The 19,761-nt window shown below is 46.2% G+C and overlaps 1 protein-coding gene across 2 annotated transcripts in view; it reads right to left on the bottom strand.

Moving 5' to 3' along the window:
• LOC110512990 (protocadherin-17-like) overlaps positions 1-5,993 on the bottom strand; it is a 166,654-nt gene extending 160,661 nt beyond the window's left edge. The window contains exons 1-2 of one of the 2 annotated variants that reach the window (XM_036982090.1): positions 5,293-5,993; positions 1,802-4,441 (exon numbers count right to left, since the gene is read on the bottom strand). In XM_036982090.1, coding sequence (XP_036837985.1) covers positions 1,802-4,081 — 2,280 coding nt within the window. In that variant the 5' untranslated portion in view covers positions 4,082-4,441; positions 5,293-5,993. Of the gene's footprint in view, positions 1-1,582; positions 4,442-5,292 lie in introns of both variants that reach the window. The other variant, XM_036982089.1, reaches the window with a different exon arrangement.
• Between the last annotated feature and the right edge of the window lie 13,768 nt (positions 5,994-19,761).

Below are 19,761 nucleotides of genomic sequence, written 5' to 3' on the forward strand. Positions count from 1 at the left end.
TGTGTGTCGATGCCATACGTACTGTGTCGATGCCATACATATTGTATTGTGTGTCGATGCCATACGTATTGTACTGTGTGTCGATGCCATACGTATTGTACTGTGTGTCGATGCCATACGTACTGTACTGTGTGTCGATGCCATTCATATTGTATTGTGTGTCGATGCCATACGTATTGTACTGTGTGTCGATGCCATATGTATTGTATTGTGTGTCGATGCCATACGTACTGTGTCGATGCTATGCGTACTGTGTCGATGCCATACATATTGTGTGTCGATGCCATACATATTGTGTGTTGATGCCATACGTACTGTGTCGATGCCATACGTATTGCGATTCTCACTATTCTACATGTATTCAAATTTGGAAACTGCGATTTGATGTTCCAAACACATCGCTCACCATTATGTCTGCTGCCGAGGGACAAGAGAGAGGACGAGGAAACAAATGGTCTCCCTCGTTAAAAAAAGAAGATAGAGAACTAGAAGCTATGAAGGAAAAATACTGGAGTTTTTTGGTACAAGACACAGCCAACCAATGCAAAATAAATAACATTGCGATGTTGTCAAAACAACGACAAAACAACAAAATGTAACTGATTGGATTTCTCCACCGTCACAGAGAGATGTATTAAAGTGTAATTCTGTTATAAAACGGCCGTGGGGTGACGTCTGGTTGAACAGGTCTGGATTTCAACACATGATACATCTTCCTAAATATTACACGGAATCGATGTGTCATGATGTCACCGGCTCCTCTCTCTCTCTCTCTCTGTCCCTCTCTCTCTCTCGCTCTCTCCCTCCCTCTCTCTCTCTGTCTCTCTCTCTGTCTCTCTCTCTCTCTCTCTCTCTCACACTGTCCCCCTCCCTCTCTCTCTCTCTCTCTCTACGATGTGCAGCATGACCTACCTGTCGCCATGCACCCCACCTCTCTCTCTCTCTCTTTCTCTCTCACTCTGTCCCTCTCTCTCTTTCCATATCTCCAACTCTCTCTCTTTCCATATCTCCAACTCTCTCTCTCTGTCTCTTTCCATATCTCCAACTCTCTCTCTCTCTCTTTCTCTCTCACTCTGTCCCTCTCTCTCTCTCAGTCTCTTTCCATATCTCCAACTCTCTCTCTCAGTCTCTTTCCATATCTCCAACTCTCTCTCTCTCTCTTTCTCTCTCACTCTGTCCCTCTCTCTCTCTCTTTCCATATCTACAACTCTCCCTCTCTCTCTCTCCTTCTCCCTCTCTCTTTCCATATTTCCATCTCCATCTCTCTCTCACTCGTGTTACACTATACCTACACTCCAGTACATCAGTCCATTAAGTAGAGAGGGAAAAGATCTGAAGCAGAGGAGATGGATGAGGGGCAGGAGGAAGGAATATGGTGGATAATCACAATGCTGTCGTTTATATATCGAATGCTGTCCTGCTTTCTGTCTGTTTGCTGTGTCGGACACATGTAAAGCCAAACACAAATTTCCATTCCAACAAGAAGGGAATTTGAATCTTAACGTGACTTCCCTGGTCACCTAAACAAACAAAGGTTCACATAAATCAATAAAAACCTGGTTGAATGGTTTCTGGTTCCTACCTGTATAATGGACATCCTGCTACTGGGGGTATCTGTGGTGTTAGTCACCGGGCCAGTGAAGGACGTGTGACAGCCGACGCCGTGGCCCTGTCCCTGGGGCACCGACAGGTTGTTGGCCGTGGGCTTGAGGTACATGACCTCCGACCTGGGCGAGCTCAGCGGCAGCCGCGTCTGGTAATCGAAATACATGGGGGAGGTGGCGAGCGACGGGGAGCTCACCACGTTCATGACGTTCATGGCGTCCCGTTCCTCCACCTCGCTCTGAACTAGCATGATGTCATTCTTGTTGATCTTCTTCTTCTTGCCTTTGCCCAGCTGCGGGTGAGAGTACTCCGCGATGCGGCAGTTGTACGTCCTGATCTCCTTGTTCTCCCGTTTGCACTTCACGGCGATGGTTACCATGGCAGCCAGCAGCATCATAGAGATGATGGATAAGGTGACGATGAGAGGCAGCGAGGTGTCCCAGTTGTGATGCTCTTCGTTGATGTGGGGCTCGCCGCCCGGCAGCGGTCCGCTGTAGGCCTTGACGATGAGGCGTGCGGCGGTGGTGAGGGTGGGCTTCCCGTGGTCCATCACCCTGATGATCAGCTCCACCATGGGGCTGACGTCCTCCCAGAAGGGGTGGGCGGTCCGTACCTCGCCCGTCACCGGGTCCATCTCGAACAGATGCTCCTCGTTACCGTCGGAGATCTCGTAGGTCAACCGCCCGCTCTCGCCGTAATCGTTGTCGACCGCCCTCACCGTGGTGACGACGTAACCTACGCCGACGTTCCGTGGCACGTGGATCTCCGCCGTGTCGTTCAGGAGCAGCGGGAGAACGATGACGGGGATATTGTCGTTAACGTCTAAGACGCTGACCCTGACCGTGGTGTTGCTCTCCAGGTGAGGAGACCCAGCATCCTTCGCCAAGACCTTAAAATCAAAGAATTTGATTTGTTCGTAGTTGAATGACCTCACGGCGTAGATTGCCCCGTTGGCCGCGTTCACGTTCACGAAGGTGTTGACGTCTCCTCCGCTCACATTGGAGTTGAGGATGGAGTAGAACACGGTTCCGTTCTGGCCCAGGTCCGGGTCTAGAGCGAGGACGGAACCCAGATACTCCCCGGGGATGTTGTTCTCCGGCACCTGGAGCAGATACACAGCTTTGGTGAAACGCGGAACGTTATCGTTCTCGTCGAGAATCTTCACCGTGAACGACTTGGTGGAGTTTAGGGGCGGCGCGCCGTTGTCCTTGGCGACGATGGTGACGTTGTACTCGTCCTGCTGTTCTCTGTCCAGAGGCCTGTCCGTCACCACGGTGTAGAAGTTGTCGTAGTTCTCCTCTAGTTTAAACGGAACGTTCCCCAGGACTCTACACTGGAGCTTCCCGTTCCTCCCAGAGTCTTTATCTGTGACTCTGACCAGGGCGATGACCGTGCCTGGTGGGGCTGCCTCGCTAATGGCCCCCTGCCTCACAGACACAAACCCTATGGAGGGCCAATTGTCATTCCTGTCGATCACATTCACAGTTACTTTACAGTGGCCTGGGATGGGGTTAGGGCCTAAATCCTTAGCCTGAACATCTATTTCTATAATAGGGTTCTCCTCGTAGTCAATCTCTCCTTGGATTTTTATGACTCCCGTTCTAGAATCTATAGAGAAGAGTTCTCTGATTCTATCCGGGGCGTAGCCGCTGAATGAATAAACCACCTGACCATTGGAACCCTCGTCTGGGTCTGTGGCGTTTAAATCTATCAATACTTTCCCAGGTGGGGAGTTTTCTGGGATTTCTACAACATAAGAGGGCTGTTCAAACACAGGGCTGTTATCGTTAGAGTCAATAACTTTCACATTAATCTGCATGGTTCCTGATCTGGGATACTCCCCGCCGTCCGTAGCGGTTAGGATGAGGGTGTGATGGTTACGTTCCTCCCGGTCTAACGGCCGTTGAATAACTAACTCGGGAAATTTAGTTCCGTCCCCGCGGGATTTTACATCCAGAGAAAACAGATTGTAGTCGTCTCGTGTGATCTGGTAGGTTTTTAGACCGTTCTCCCCAGCGTCCGGGTCATGAGCGCTAGTAAGCGGGAAGCGGGTGCCCGGGGCAGCGTTCTCAGAAATGTCAATATCAATCTGATCGGAAGGGAACGTGGGCGAGTTGTCGTTGATGTCGACTATATCTACCTTAATCATGCAGATCTCTTTGTCGTTAGCAAACACCTCCATGGAGAGCTGACATTTGGGGTTCCGCCGACACAGTGTTTCCCTGTCGATGCGCTGCTTGGTATAGAGCAGCCCGCTCTCAGGGTCCACATCGATGAGATGCGGTGCTGAATTCTCCAGAACTCTGAAGTTTGATTTTTTCCCTTGTCCTCCTTGCCCGAGACCGAGTTTAGCATCTTTAGCGATGTTGCCTATAACCGTCCCCGGTCCTTGTTCTTCGTTAACGGAATAATTCAAGTTTTTCAAAGCCAGGGCTTGAGCCCAAAGGAGAAGGAAAAATAAAATGGAAAGATACATCCTTCGGTGAGAGGTTTTTTAATTTCGAGCGATTTTGTTTTTTACGCCTCCGACTCCGACCTGTTGATTTCTCCAACACAAAATGGGTGATTTCTACCATTCAGGATCAAACACACAGTTCCGTTCATCGTGGAATGTAGAAGTCATTCTAGAGCACCGATTTAAATTTCCCTTTTTCTCTCTCTCTCTCTCTCTCTCGCTCTCCTTTCCCTTATAGAAAACGATGGTGCTCGTGGACACCTAATTTAAATTCAGTTGAACGCCTAGGGCTCATCTCAGGAATAATCGTAACCCGGTCTGTCTCCAACCGGATAGAATAGCCGTTATGCGTTCCCGTTGCTCTCTCTGTCGCTCTCTTACCTGAAACACAAAAGGGGGGTGAATAGTATTATGTGTTAATAAACTGTATTTATATATCAATATACTAGACATAATGAACCGTCTCGACTTGATAATTACATCCTTAGCTATGGGTGAATATGCAGTGACTGAGTCCTTCAACATGAAACGCACAACTAATGCGTAAATCATCCATCCACAATGGATGGGGATAGCCTGTCAATTAGGTAACCTTGAGAAGCGTCGGGGAGGCGCAGTGCTAATGATACACAATACTGCTTTGTGTTGTTGTCCTTTGGATCGTATGGATATGTAATCTATAAACTATCCGTGTGTTATAGGAAATCTGACACATGCGCTTCAGTAGGATATTCAAATTGGTTATTAGGATGTAGATGACAACGGTCATAAGTATGAATAAATATGTCATTTTTTCCCTGTGACACATTCGGCAGTTTATAACTAAAGAAACAGACGAATGTATAGCCATATCTAAATCAATAGCTATATAGCCGCCCGATTTGAGTAACCCTTATGAATAGGAACGCGTTAAAATGAGCCTCTTACACGCATTACCAAATTAGCATAATCCGCCTATTTAAAACGATCCAAAGGGAAATCATAACTAGCGAGACACAAAACAAGACTAGAATCAAGCCTCCTATTTATTCCGTTCCAGCTCTTCTGGGCTGGCGAGGCTCTTGGCGTCTCAGAAGCTGTTGCATCAACACCGAGAGACAGGAGAGGTTTGGTAAAAACTCCCGTTATCCGTTTGAAACGCCTTATAGCCTGCCTGGTGAGAATATCAACCCTATAGGAAACACCTGCGCTACGACAGTAGACCAGAGTAGGGGTAAAACACATCCACTTACCGAAAGGTATCAGGTTAAATACAAAATAGCCAATAATCCCTGGTTTTGGTTTATGTTAAAACCCAATCCCCTCGCTTGGTCTGTCACCCTGCTATTCCTTCTCCGGGTGGTGAGAATGAAGCCAGCAACCAGCTCCGACCGACGCAGACTAGCAGCGCTACGAGTGGTGCGGGTTCAGCTACCGAAGTAGAAGTGCTCCACAAAAAGTATGACTGTAATGTCAATGAGCTCGTTCCGTTCTCCTCTCCGTTCTCCCGGTGCGGCTGATTAGAATGCAGAGGCTTGCCTTCCCCTTCGCGGTGAGTCACCGGATCCTTCGAGGAGAATGTTTCTGAGAGAAGAGCTGTGAAGATTCCAAATGGAAAATATAGATCCACGGTGGTTATTAGAGACGTGTTTACCGGTCCGGTGAGCTGCACTGATGCCCGGGTTACACGTTCCCGTATAGCGGCACGTCCTTGTCGGTTCTCACTCTCCGGTTTAAAAGACAGACAGACAGCGGTGGGTTATGGTCAATGTCTCAATAATAACAGTCCTATTCAAAACGTTCCACAGTTGATTGTCATATTGTCTGTAAACGTAGGTAGCCTGTAAATTGTCATTGTCATTAAAAAAAATAAAAACTGGTTATAAAGAAAACTGACGGTTGGATTATTATGTTACTCGTGCGGGTCTGTTCATTCCCGTTGCACCGCTTCTCTCGGACTAAACTCTGCTCAACTCATGGTGAGTTAAACATTCCTACCGATGCAACGCTAACCAATAGATTTGAAGAGGTGGGTACGACTCTCGGCCTATAGGAGTTCACCGTGTCCGTAACAAGGGAGGGATTTAAAAACCAGTTGACAGAATACAGATTGGTAGGTGGTCCCTAGGCGCAACCGACACGAACAGAATGGATAGTCCTTCGGTTCCTCTGCTTTCCATTTTCAAAAATTCAAAAACAGACACGGTTTTGATTTGAACCTATCTACCTAGCAGCTGTTTAGGACTATATTTGGTTGCCTATTTGAGCTAGACGGATCGTTCCGTTTTTCGCCACGTGGTGTTAGTTCATATCTTAGAGCCTATTTATGTATTAACATAGCCTACCATTTTTTTCCGAGAACAAGTTTAACTTGTGGGTTGTGTGTGTGTGTGTGTCCTATGATAACATCATGTAGTTGTTAGATCATCTCTATCTCTTTCAGTACAAGGACAGATGGTGTTTGATATAATGATTTGATATGTAGGAAATGGAGCTCAGACGTGACTGATTGATTATGGTCGCGTTTATGCTGTGTGTGTGTGTGTTCTCTCACATGCATATATTTATGTTATTCAGAAGAACTAGTTAAAAAAAAATGAAACTTTTATGTCTGCTTGATGCCCCGGTAATAACCTCGATCGCAGATAGAACTGTGTATGAACCCAGCGTGTCCCATTACCCGTGTCAGACATGTGGGTGTCCGTACAGGGCGAGGCAGTAGGCCCAGGCTGTTTCTAACGGATCAGAAACATACTGAACCTCGCCTCATGAATACCTCGGGTTATTACTGTTGAATAATGCCTCCTTCTGCCCAGACGGCATCGTTCACAGTCTGCTGGGATGAAGTCTACACATTTACACAGTGGTTTTGTTTTGGGGGGGGAGGTTGTTTCTCAACCATGTCCAATATGCTGTGAGTGTGTGTTTGTTTAGTGCGTGTTTGGTGTGTGTGTGTGTGTGTTTAGTGTTTGTGTGTGTGTTTAGTGGGTGGGTGTGTGTGTGTGTTTAGTTTGCGTGTGTGTGTTTAGTATGTATGTGTGTGTTTAGTGTTTGTGTGTGTTTGTTTAGTGCGTGTTTGGTGTGTGTGTGTGTGTGTTTAGTGTTTGTGTGTGTGTTTAGTGGGTGGGTGCGTGTGTGTTTAGTTTGTGTGTGTGTGTTTAGTATGTATGTGTGTGTTTAGTGTGTGGGTGTGTTTAGTGTGTGTGTGTGTTTTCAGTGTGTGTTTAGTGAGTGTTTGTGTGTTTAGTGGGTGTTTGTGTGTTTAGGGTGTGTGTGTTTGTTTAGTGTGTGTTTAGTGTTTGTGTGTGTTTAGTGAGTGTTTGTGTGTTTAGTGAGTGTTTGTGGGTGTGTGTGTGTTTAGTGTTTGTGTGTGTTTAGTGAGTGTTTGTGTATGTGTGTTTGTTTAATGTGCGTTTGTTTGTGTTTAGTGGGTGTGTGTGTTTAGTGTTGTGTGTTTGTTTGTGTGTGTTTGTTTGTGTTTAGTGTGTGTATGTTTGTTTAGTACGTGTTTGGTGTGTGTGTGTGTGTGTTTAGTGTTTGTGTGTGTGTTTAGTGAGTGTGTGTGTTTAGTGGGTGGGTGTGTGTGTGTTTAGTTTGTGTGTGTGTGTTTAGTATGTATGTGTGTGTTTAGTGTGTGGGTGTGTGTGTGTGTGTGTGTTTAGTGTGTGTGTGTGTGTGTGTGTGTTTAGTGTGTGTGTGTGTGTGTGTGTGTTTAGTGTGTGTGTGTGTGTTTAGTGTGTGTGTGTGTGTTTAGTGTGTGTGTGTGTCGCTGCTACACTGTATGACCATGGCCTTAACACAACGGCGGCAGTCTGGAGGAAAATCAACCACCAGCCCTGATGAAATGTCACCAAAGCCGTGTGAGAGATAAAGCAGACCGTTAGCAGCTTCCTCCATTAGCTCAATTAAATGGCCGCGAGGAGAGGTTCCTACGGAAACCGGCATTGGAGGCGGCCGGACTGAATAGCTACATTAAAACACAATTTCGCAAATTACATTTCAATTTAATGGCGACAGTCTTTCTTCAGGTAATGAGAGTGAATGCTTGTTGTGGAGCGCAGGCTAGGTGGTGGCACATTTAGAAAACATGGAAAACCTCTCTTTTTGCATATATCGCCCTCTTTTTCTCATTCTCCCTCTCTCTTTCTGTCTTTTTCTCCCCTTTTTTCTCTCTCTCTCTCTCTCTCTCTGTCTCTCTGTCTCTCTCTCTCTCTCTCTCTCTCCCTCTCTCCCTCTCTCTCTCTCTCTCTCTCTCTGTCTCTCTGTCTCTCTCTCTCTCTCTCTCTCTCTCTCTCTCTCTCTCTCTCTCTCTCTCTCTTTCTGTCTCTCTCTCTCCCTCTCTCTCTCTCTCTCTCTCTCTCTCTCTCTCTCTTTCTGTCTCTCTCTCTCTCTCCCTCTCTCTCTCTCTCTCTCTCTCTCTCTCTCTCTCTTTCTTTCTGTCTCTCTCTCTCCCTCTCTCTCTCTCTCTCTCTCTCTCTCTCTCTCTCTCTTTTTTTCTGTCTCTATTTCTCTCTGTCTGTATTTCTCTCTCCACCTCTCTTTCCATCTCTAGGTGGGATTTTACGTGGGCAGAAAATGCTTTTTTCTGTGCAGGAGAATTCTCCAAGGAGATTATTTCTCCAGGTCTCAGTGCCCTTTTCACCAGCGTTTCCATGTTCTCTGTGAGCGTGTCCTAAAATGCCCCCTTTTCCTGCTACTACTGACTAGGGCCATTGGAGTTCTGGTCCAAAGTAGTGCACTATACACGGAGTGGACAAAACATTAGGAACACCTGCTCTTTCCATGACATAAACTGACCAGGTGAATCCAGGTGAAAGTTATGATCCCTGATTGGTCACTTGTTAAATCCACTTCAAATCAGTCTAGATGAAGGGGAGGAGACGGGTTAAAGGAGGATTTTTAAGCATTGAGACAATTGAGGCATGGATTGTGTCTGTGTTGCCATTAAGAGTGTGAATGAATGGGCAAGACAACACATTTATGTGCCTTTGAAAGGGGTAAAAGGTTACCTCCCAGGCACATCCCACTGTAGAGAGGACAACAATCCTACAGCCTGGGTTACCTACCAACTCTCAGTGTATATCTAATATTATATCTCCTGGGTTACCTATCACCTCTCAGTGTTTATCTAATCCTACAGCCTGGGTTACCTATCACCTCTCAGTGTTTATCTAATCCTATAGCCTGGGTTACCTATCACCTCTCAGTGTTTATCTAATCCTATAGCCTGGGTTACCTACCACCTCTCAGTGTTTATCTAATCCTATAGCCTGGGTTACCTACCACCTCTCAGTGTTTATCTAATCCTATAGCCTGGGTTACCTACCACCTCTCAGTGTTTATCTAATCCTATAGCCTGGGTTACCTATCACCTCTCAGTGTTTATCTAATCCTACAGCCTGGGTTACCTATCACCTCTCAGTGTTTATCTAATCCTATAGCCTGGGTTACCTATCACCTCTCAGTGTTTATCTAATCCTATAGCCTGGGTTACCTATCACCTCTCAGTGTTTATCTAATCCTACAGCCTGGGTTACCTATCACCTCTCAGTGTTTATCTAATCCTATAGCCTGGGTTACCTATCACCTCTCAGTGTTTATCTAATCCTATAGCCTGGGTTACCTACCACCTCTCAGTGTTTATCTAATCCTATAGCCTGGGTTACCTACCACCTCTCAGTGTTTATCTAATCCTATAGCCTGGGTTACCTACCACCTCTCAGTGTTTATCTAATCCTATAGCCTGGGTTACCTACCACCTCTCAGTGTTTATCTAATCCTATAGCCTGGGTTACCTACCACCTCTCAGTGTTTATCTAATGCTATAGCCTGGGTTACCTACCTCTCTCTCAGTGTTTATCTAATCCTATAGCCTGGGTTACCTACCACCTCTCTCTCAGTATTTATCTAATCCTATAGCCTGGGTTACCTACCACCTCTCTCTCAGTGTTTATCTAATCCTATAGCCTGGGTTACCTACCAACTCTCAGTGTTTATCTAATCATATAGCCTGGGTTACCTACCACCTCTCAGTGTTTATCTAATCCTATAGCCTGGGTTACCTACCACCTCTCAGTGTTTATCTAATCCTATAGCCTGGGTTACCTACCTCTCTCTCAGTGTTTATCTAATCCTATAGCCTGGGTTACCTACCACCTCTCTCTCAGTATTTATCTAATCCTACAGCTTTGATATAATGAGACTAGAATGACGTTATTTTCCTCCAAACAGAATAAAGGAGAACCTTGCTGTGTAAAGGTCCCTCTGCCTGTATGAGATACAGAACAGTTTACTTTCCATTGACTTCAACACACGGAATGCACTCATTCAAATTCACAATAACGACTCAATGCAGAACACTGACAAACCGGCAACGCCTCAGCAGCATGATGTTTAGGGACGCAGTCCTGATGGTTCCCTATTCCCTACGTAGTGCACCCTATTCCCTACGTTGTGCCCCCTATTCCCTACATAGTGCACCCTATTCCCTACGTAGTGCACCCTATTCCCTAGGTAGTGCACCCTATTCCCTACGTTGTGCCCCCTATTCCCTACATAGTGCACCCTATTCCCTACATAGTGCACCCTATTCCCTACATAGTGCACCCTATTCCCTACATAGTGCACCCTATTCCCTACATAGTGCACCCTATTCCCTATGTTGTGCCCCCTATTCCCTACGTAGTGCCCCTTATTCCCTACGTAGTGCACCCTATTCCCTACGTAGTGCACCCTATTCCCTACGTAGTGCATCCTATTCCCTACATAGTGAACCCTATTCCCTACATAGTGCACCCTATTCCCTACATAGTGAACCCTATTCCCTACGTTAAATGTAGTGCACTACAATAGGATAGGGTGTCATAGAGGACGTATTGTAACAGAGATGGCGAAGAGACACTACAATAGGATAGGGTGTCGTAGAGGACGTATTGTAACAGAGATGGTGAAGGGGCAAGCGGGACACTTATACTAAACCATCTAATTAAAGGCTGCTGCTTCTTCAGAGCAGGTAGAGATTTCTCACCAGAGGACGTGGCTCTCTTCTTCTCACAATCAAATTGCTTAGAGAGAATGAAGACCATACAAAGAGACACGCACACGCACACACACACACACACACACACACACACATACACCCACACACACACACACACACACACACACACTGTGAAACTCCATGTGGAAACGCTATACAATCTGCATGCACCCAGGGTCTCTCAAAGCCTCATGCCAATGTCATTGTACCTGGAGAAGGAACGAGAGATGGAGGGGGTGAAAGAGAGTGAGATGGAGGGAGAGAAAGAGAGAGAGAGATGGAGGGAGAGAAAGAGAGAGAGATGGATGGAGAGAAAGATAGAGGGAGAGAAAGAGAGTGAGATGGAGGGAGAGAAAGAGAGTGAGATGGAGGGAGAGAAAGAGAGAGAGATGGAGGGAGAGAAAGAGAGAGAGAGATGGAGGGAGAGATGGATGGAGAGAAAGAGAGTGAGATGGAGGGAGAGAAAGAGAGAGATGGAGGGAGAGAAAGAGAGAGATGGAGGGAGAGAAAGAGAGAGAGATGGAGGGAGAGAAAGAGAGAGAGATGGAGGGAGGGAGAGAGAGAGATGGAGGAAGAGAAAGAGAGAGATGGAGGAAGAGAAAGAGAGAGATGGAGGGAGAGAAAGAGAGAGATGGAGGGAGGGAGAGAAAGAGAGGGAGAGAAAGAGAGAGAGATGGAGGGAGTGAAAGAGAGAGATGGATGTCATTCCTGTCAGGTGCTGTAGGTGTCCTGGAGGGCAGGTAGTTTGCCCCCGATGATGCGTTGTGCAGACCGTACCACCCTCTGGAGAGCCCTGCGGTTGCGGTCAGTGCATTTTTCGTACCAGGCGGTGATACAGCCCGACAGGATGCTCTCAATGGTGCATCTATAGAAGTTTGTGAGGGTTTTAGGTGCCAAGCCAAATCTCTTCAGCGTCCCAAGGTTGAAGAGGTGCTGTTGAGCCTTCTTCACAACACTGTGCATACACAGCATCTCTTCCTACCTGCAGAATGAACTCTTCTCTTCATCAGAGCTGCTTTCTTCCTGCAGGTTCTAGATAAGAGCCATAAAATATACATTCCAATTATTGTTTTGTCAGTTTGAAAACCCTGGGAAATAAAAAGATCAACCTTAATCAACGTGGCAGAACGGAACAACACACACACACACACACACACACACACACACACACACACACACGTGTGCGCACACACACATGCACATGCACACATGCACACACACACGCGAACACACACATACACACACACATGCACACACACACTTGAACACACACACGCGAACACACACACATGCACACACACATTCACATGCACACACACACAAGCGAACACACACACGTGCACACATACCTTTTCTCCAAGTATCCTTTGTCAACAGTTAATTAACGTTTGAGAGATTAAATTAGGAAACAAAACCGTAGAGTTTACCAAGGCGTTGAACGGGTTCACCACAAACTGACAAAGAGAAAACCTCTGGAGAAAACAACACACAGAGACATCCTCTGTGTCCCAAATAGCTCCCTATTCCCTACATCGTGCACTACGCTTGACCAGAGTCCTGTGGGGTTAATAGGGGCCCATTTGGCACGCGGACAGACAGACGTTTAATCTTGACTTTTTCAACTGATGGCTTATTAATTCATTTTTTTTTTTTCTTTCTTCAATTATACGTCGGGAAAACAACGTCTTTTTTTTGCTAATTAGTTGTCTCTTTGAGACTCGACAGAGACGGCGTTCCATTGAGATTCAACAGGGTGCTGCTGCGTGCTACAGAGACCACAGACAGACCGTGTAAAAGCCTCTCTCTTTGTTGAGACTGTACAAAGGGACAGCAGTCCCACCAGGTCGTCCGTAGTTTATTATTCTAACTAACCACCAAGGAAACATGGGTAATTAACATATCTGAGGAGCAAGAAACCGCGTAGTTGATGTACCGACTGACTGAATGGTCAAGTACTGAGACGGACACTTAGTGTACAAAACGTAAAGAACAAAGTGGAGTCGCAGTTCAACGGCTCAGACACGAGAGGTATGTGGCAGGGTCTACAGGAAATCACGGACTGCAAAATGAAAACCTGCCAAGTCACGAACACCGATGTCTTGCTTCCAGACAAACTAAACACCTTCTTTGTCCGCTTCGAAGATAACACAGTGCCACCGACGCGTCCCGCTAACAAGGACAGCAGGCCCCGCCCCCTCTCGCCTTCCCCGTGGCCGACGTAAGACATTCAAACGTGTTAACCCTCGCAAGGCTGTTGGCCCAGACGGCATTCCTAGCAACGTCCTCAGAGCATGAGCAGACCAGCTGGCTGGAGTGTTTAAGGACATATTCAATCGCTCTCTATCGCAGTCTGCTGTCCTCACATGCTTCAAGATGGCCGGCATTGTTCCTGTACCCAAGAAGGTACAGGAACAACAACCACCTGACAACAACCACCTGAGCCACTGCCTGTTCACTACCATCCAGAAGGCGAGGTCAGTACAGGTGCATCAAAGCAGGGACCGAGAGACTGAAAAACAGCTTCTATCTCAAGGCCATCAGACTGTTAAACAGCCGTCACTAACACAGAGCGACTGCTGCCTAAATACAGACTTGAAATCACTGGCCACTTTAATAAATGGATCACTAGTCACTTTAATAATGTTTACATATCCTACATTACCCATCTCATATGTATATACTGTATCTTGTTAGATATATTACTGCACTGTCGGAACTAGAAGCAACAAGCATTTCGCTGCGCTCACATTGAAATCTGATAACCGTGTGTATGTGACCAATGACATCTGCTAACCATGTGTATGTGACCATTGAAATCTGATAACCATGTGTATGTGACCATTGAAATCTGATAACCATGTGTATGTGACCAATGACATCTGATAACCATGTGTATGTGACCAATGACATCTGCTAACCATGTGTATGTGACCATTGAAATCTGATAACCATGTGTATGTGACCAATGACATCTGCTAACCGTGTGTATGTGATCAATAACATCTGCTAACCATGTGTATGTGACCAATGAAATCTGATAACCAGGTGTATGTGACCAATGAAATCTGATAACCGTGTGTATGTGACCAATGAAATCTGATAACCAGGTGTATGTGACCAATGAAATCTGATAACCGTGTGTATGTGATCAATAACATCTGATAACCGTGTGTATGTGACCAATGAAATCTGATAACCATGTGTATGTGACCAATGAAATCTGATAACCATGTGTATGTGACCAATGAAATCTGATAACCATGTGTATGTGACCAATAACATCTGCTAACCAGGTGTATGTGACCAATAACATCTGATAACCGTGTGTATGTGATCAATAACATCTGATAACCGTGTGCATGTGACCAATGAAATCTGATAACCAGGTGCATGTGATCAATAACATCTGATAACCATGTGTATGTGATCAATAACATCTGATAACCGTGTGCATGTGACCAATGAAATCTGATAACCAGGTGCATGTGATCAATAACATCTGATAACCAGGTGCATGTGATCAATAACATCTGATAACCGTGTGCATGTGACCAATGAAATCTGATAACCAGGTGCATGTGATCAATAACATCTGATAACCAGGTGCATGTGATCAATAACATCTGATAACCGTGTGTATGTGACCAATGACATTTGATTTGATTTGACCTTTCAAATGTTGCATTTATTTATTTTTTTCTCCCTCAGAAAAGCCTCAATACGTCAGAACATGGACTCTACAAGGTGTTGACAGCGTTCCACAGGGATGCTGGCCCCACGTTGACTTTCAATGCTGCCCACAGTTGTGTCAAGTTGTCTGGATGTCCTTTGGGTGGTGGACCATTCATGATACACACAGGAAAGTGCTGAGAGTGAAAAACTCAGCAGCTTTAAAGTTCTTGACACAAACCGTGTGCCTGGCACCTACTACCGTAAGCCCCTCGAGGCTTAAAAATCCTTCTTTAATCTGTCTCCTCCCCTTCATCTACTCTGATTGAAGTGGATTTAAAAAGTGACATCAATAAGGGATCATAGCTGTCACCTGGATTCATCTGGTCCGTCTATGTCATGGAAAGAGCAGGTGTCCTTAATGTTTTTTACACTCATAGAGATACAGTGCCTTGCGAAAGTATTCGGCCCCCTTGAACCTTGCGACCTTTTGCCACATTTCAGGCTTCAAACATAAAGATATAAAACTGTATTTTTTTGTGAAGAATCAACAACAAGTGGGACACAATCATGAGTGGAACGTCTCAGGGCTGAATAATTTAGCACGCCCAATTTTTCAGTTTTTGATTTGTTAAAAAAGTTTGAAATATCCAATAAATGTCGTTCCACTTCATGATTGTGTCCCACTTGTTGTTGATTCTTCACAAAAAAATACAGTTTTATATCTTTATGTTTGAAGCCTGAAATGTGGCAAAAGGTCGCAAAGTTCAAGGGGGCCGAATACTTTCGCAAGGCACTGTATATACTGGCCCAGTCCCTGGTACTGAGATATATACTGGTCCAGTCCCTGGTACTGAGCTATATCATGGCCCATTCCCTGGTACTGAGATATATACTGGCCCAGTCCCTGGTACTGAGATATATACGGGCCCATTCCCTGGTACTGAGATATATACTGGCCCATTCCCTGGTACTGAGATATATACTGGCCCAGTCCCTGGTACTGAGCTATATCATGTCCCAGTCCCTGGTACTGAGATATACACTGGCCCAGTCCTTGGTACTGAGATATATACTGGCCCAGTCCTTGGTACTGAGATATATACTGGCCCAGTCCTTGGTACTGAGATATATACTGGCCCAGTCCCTGGTACTGAGATATATACTGGCCCAGTCCTACTGAGATATGATAATGGCCCAGTCCCCGGTACTGAGATATATACTGGCCCAGTCCTTGGTACTGAGATATATACTGGCCCAGTCCTTGGTACTGAGATATATACTGGCCCAGTCCCTGGTACTGAGATATACACTGGCACAGTCCCTGGTACCGAGATATATACTGTCCCAGTCCCTGGTACTGAGATACATACTGGCCCAGTCCCTGGTACTGAGATATACACTGGCCCAGTCCCTGGTACTGAGATATATACTGGCCCAGTCCCTGGTACTAAGATATACACTGGCCCAGTCCTACTGAGATATGATAATGGCCCAGTCCCTGAGATAAATACTGGCCAACTCCCTGGTACTGAGATATATACTGGCCCAGTCCCTGGTACTGAGATATATATTTGCCCAGTCCTACTGAGATATGAGAATGGCCCAGTCCCCGGTACTGAGATATATACTGGCCCAGTCCCTGGTACTAAGATATATACTGGCCCAGTCCTACTGAGATATGATAATGGCCCATTCCCTGAGATACATACTGGCCAACTCCCTGGTACTGAGATATATACTGGCCTAGTCCCTGGTACTGAGATATATACTGGCCCACTCCCTGGTACCGAGATATATACTGGCCCAGTCCCTGGTACTGAGATATATACTGGCCAGTCCCTGGTATGAGATTTATACTGGCCCAGTCCTACTGAGATATATCATGGCCCAGTCCCTGGTACTGAGATATATACTGGCCAGTCCCTGGTATGAGATATATACTGGCCCAGTCCTACTGAGATATATCATGGCCCAGTCCCTGGTACTGAGATATATACTGGCCCAGTCCTACTGAGATATATCATGGCCCAGTCCTACTGAGATATATCATGGCCCAGTCCCTGGTACTGAGATATATCATGGCCCAGTCCTACTGAGATATATCATGGCCCAGTCCTACTGAGATATATCATGGCCCAGTCCTACTGAGATATATCATGGCCCAGTCCCTGGTGCTGAGATATATCATGGCCCAGTCCTACTAAGATATATACTGGCCCAGTCCTACTGAGATATATCATGGCCCAGTCCCTGGTACTGAGATATTTCATGTCCCAGTCCTACTGAGATATATCATGGCCCAGTCCCTGGTACTGAGATATATCATGGCCCAGTCCTACCGAGATACAGTATATCATGGCCCAGTCCTACTGAGATATATCATGGCCCAGTCCTACTGAGATACAGTATATCATGGCCCAGTCCTACTGAGATATATCATGGCCCAGTCCTACTCAGATACAGTATATCAAGGCCCAGTCCTACTGAGATACAGTATATCATGGCCCAGTCCTACTGAGATACAGTATATCATGGCCCAGTCCTACTGAGATATATCATTGCCCAGTCCTACTGAGATATATCATGGCCCAGTCCTACTGAGATACAGTATATCATGGCCCAGTCCTACTGAGATATATCATGGCCCAGTCCTACTGAGATATATCATGGCCCAGTCCTACTGAGATACAGTATATCATGGCCCAGTCCTACTGAGATATATCATGGCCCAGTCCTACTGAGATATATCATGGCCCAGTCCCTGGTACTGAGATATATCATGGCTCAGTCCTACTCAGATACAGTATATCATTGCCGAGTTCTACTCAGATACAGTATATCATGGCCCAGTCCTACTCAGATACAGTATATCATGGCCCAGTCCTACTCAGATACAGTATATCATGGCCCAGTCCTACTGAGATGCAGTATATCATGGCCCAGTCCTACCGAGATACAGTATATCATGGCCCAGTCCTACCGATATACAGTATATCATGGCCTAGTCCTACTGAGATACAGTATATCATGGCCCAGTCCCTAGTAGCTGCATAGTATCTACAATAAGCCATTCTTTTTCCCAAATGGCACTTCAATTCTTTACTATTGACCAGGGCCCATAAGGTAACAGTGCACTGTGTAGGGAATAGGGTGCTCCAAGTCCTCCACTTTCCCCCTGGGGCTGTTTCCCTCCCCCCAGGGCTGTTTCCCTCCCCCCGGGGCTGTTTCCCTCCCCCGGGGCTGTGTCCCTCCCCCCGGGGCTGTTTCCCTTCCCTTGGGGCTGTTTCCCTTCCCCCTGGGGCTGTTTCCCTTCCCCCTGGGGCTGTTTCCCTCCCCCCTGGGGCTGTTTCCCTCCCCCCTGGGGCTGTTTCCCTCCCCCCTGGGGCTGTTTCCCTCCCCCCTGGGGCTGTTTCCCTCACCCTGGGGCTGTTACCCTCCCCCGTGGGGGCTGTTTCCCTCCCCCCTGCAAAGACACAAGTCTGTTGAATCATCTTAAATAAAGCACGTCTCTGCATTTCCATCTTTGTCCCCTCTTCAGACGGTGAGGTACACTGTAATTACCAGTCCAGATGTATTTGTTTTGCGGTGTCAACAACACCGGGCGTAAATACGATTCGTATTGAGTTAGGAGGGTACTTGGGAACGAGGTGATGATTCTTCATTGTAACCAGTCTGCTTCCATATATATATATATATAATATATAGGCATGTCTGCGGCACAAATTGCACCCTATGCCCCTTTGTATAGTGTCTACTTCGATCTACTTATAGTGCAAATGAAGTGCACTATATAAGGAATAGGGTGCCAATTGGGATGCATAGCTATGTATAGGCTAGGTGTGTGGGCAGGCCGGGCGGTGTGTGTAGAGACTTGGCACGGTGGAACCAGGCTCTCTACGGATGTCCTTATTGATCACCTCTGAAGCTCTGCCAAGTTTAATGCTTTGCCTCACACTGTGTTTGAGCAGGGCCCACAGGGCTCAACAGGGCCCACAGGATGCCATTTGGGACCCAAGGGGTCAGTGACAGTTAGGCATCACCTCCCCTTCCATTTCTACATCTCAGGATAGAGCTGTAAGGTTTTTTCTCTCTCTGTCTGTGTCTCTCTGTCTGTGTGTCTCTGTCTGTGTGTCTCTGTCTGTCTGTCTCTCTCTCTCTCTCTTCCTCTCTCTCTCTCTACTCCTCTCTCTCTCTCTTCCTCTCTCTCTCTCTCTCTCTCTCTCTCTCTCTCTCTCTCTCTCTCTCTCTCTCTCTCTCTCTCTCTCTCTCAATTCAATTCAATTCAATTCAATTCAAGGGGCTTTATTGGCATGGGAAACGTGTTAACATTGCCAAAGCAAGTGAGGTAGATAATATACAAAAGTGAAATAAACAATACAAATTAACATTAAATATTACACAACATCTCTCTCTCTCTCTCTCTCTCTCTCTCTCTCTTCCTCTCTCTCTCCCTTCCTCTCTCTCTCTCTCTCTCTGTCTCTCTCTCCCTTCCTCTCTCTCTCTCTCTCTCTCTGTCTCTGTCTCTCTTCCCCCCCCCCTCTCTCTCTCTCTCTCTCTCCCCCTCTCTCTTTTTCTCTCTCTGTCTCTCTTTCTCTCTCTCTCTCCCCCACTCTCTCTCTCTCTAGTCTCTCTCAGGAGGTTTTTTGTCAAGGATAGATGGAGAACACTGGGTTAGCATTTAAATATCTATATCACTTCCATGTGGGAATTACAATAAGTGGGTTTCAGAGAGAAAGAGAGAGAGAGAGAGAAAGGAAGATGATAGAGAGAGAAAGAGAAAGTGGGAAGAGATAATGAGAGGAGGAGATAAAGAGAGAGAGAGAGGAGGAGAGAGAAAGATATCATATCTGTAAGGATGGATGATTCCAGAATATCCCTCCTATTCCCGTTGGTTCCTTTTTTCCACAATAAAGGAAGGATACGCCTGTGTACCACTTTCCATCAATCTGGGTCAGGGACGGGTTCTACTGAGGAGATGTCAGCAGAGTTGGGTCACCACATTATTTCTTGT

This window comes from Oncorhynchus mykiss, chromosome 7 (genome assembly GCF_013265735.2).
Source record: "Oncorhynchus mykiss isolate Arlee chromosome 7, USDA_OmykA_1.1, whole genome shotgun sequence".
NCBI lineage: Eukaryota > Metazoa > Chordata > Actinopteri > Salmoniformes > Salmonidae > Oncorhynchus > Oncorhynchus mykiss.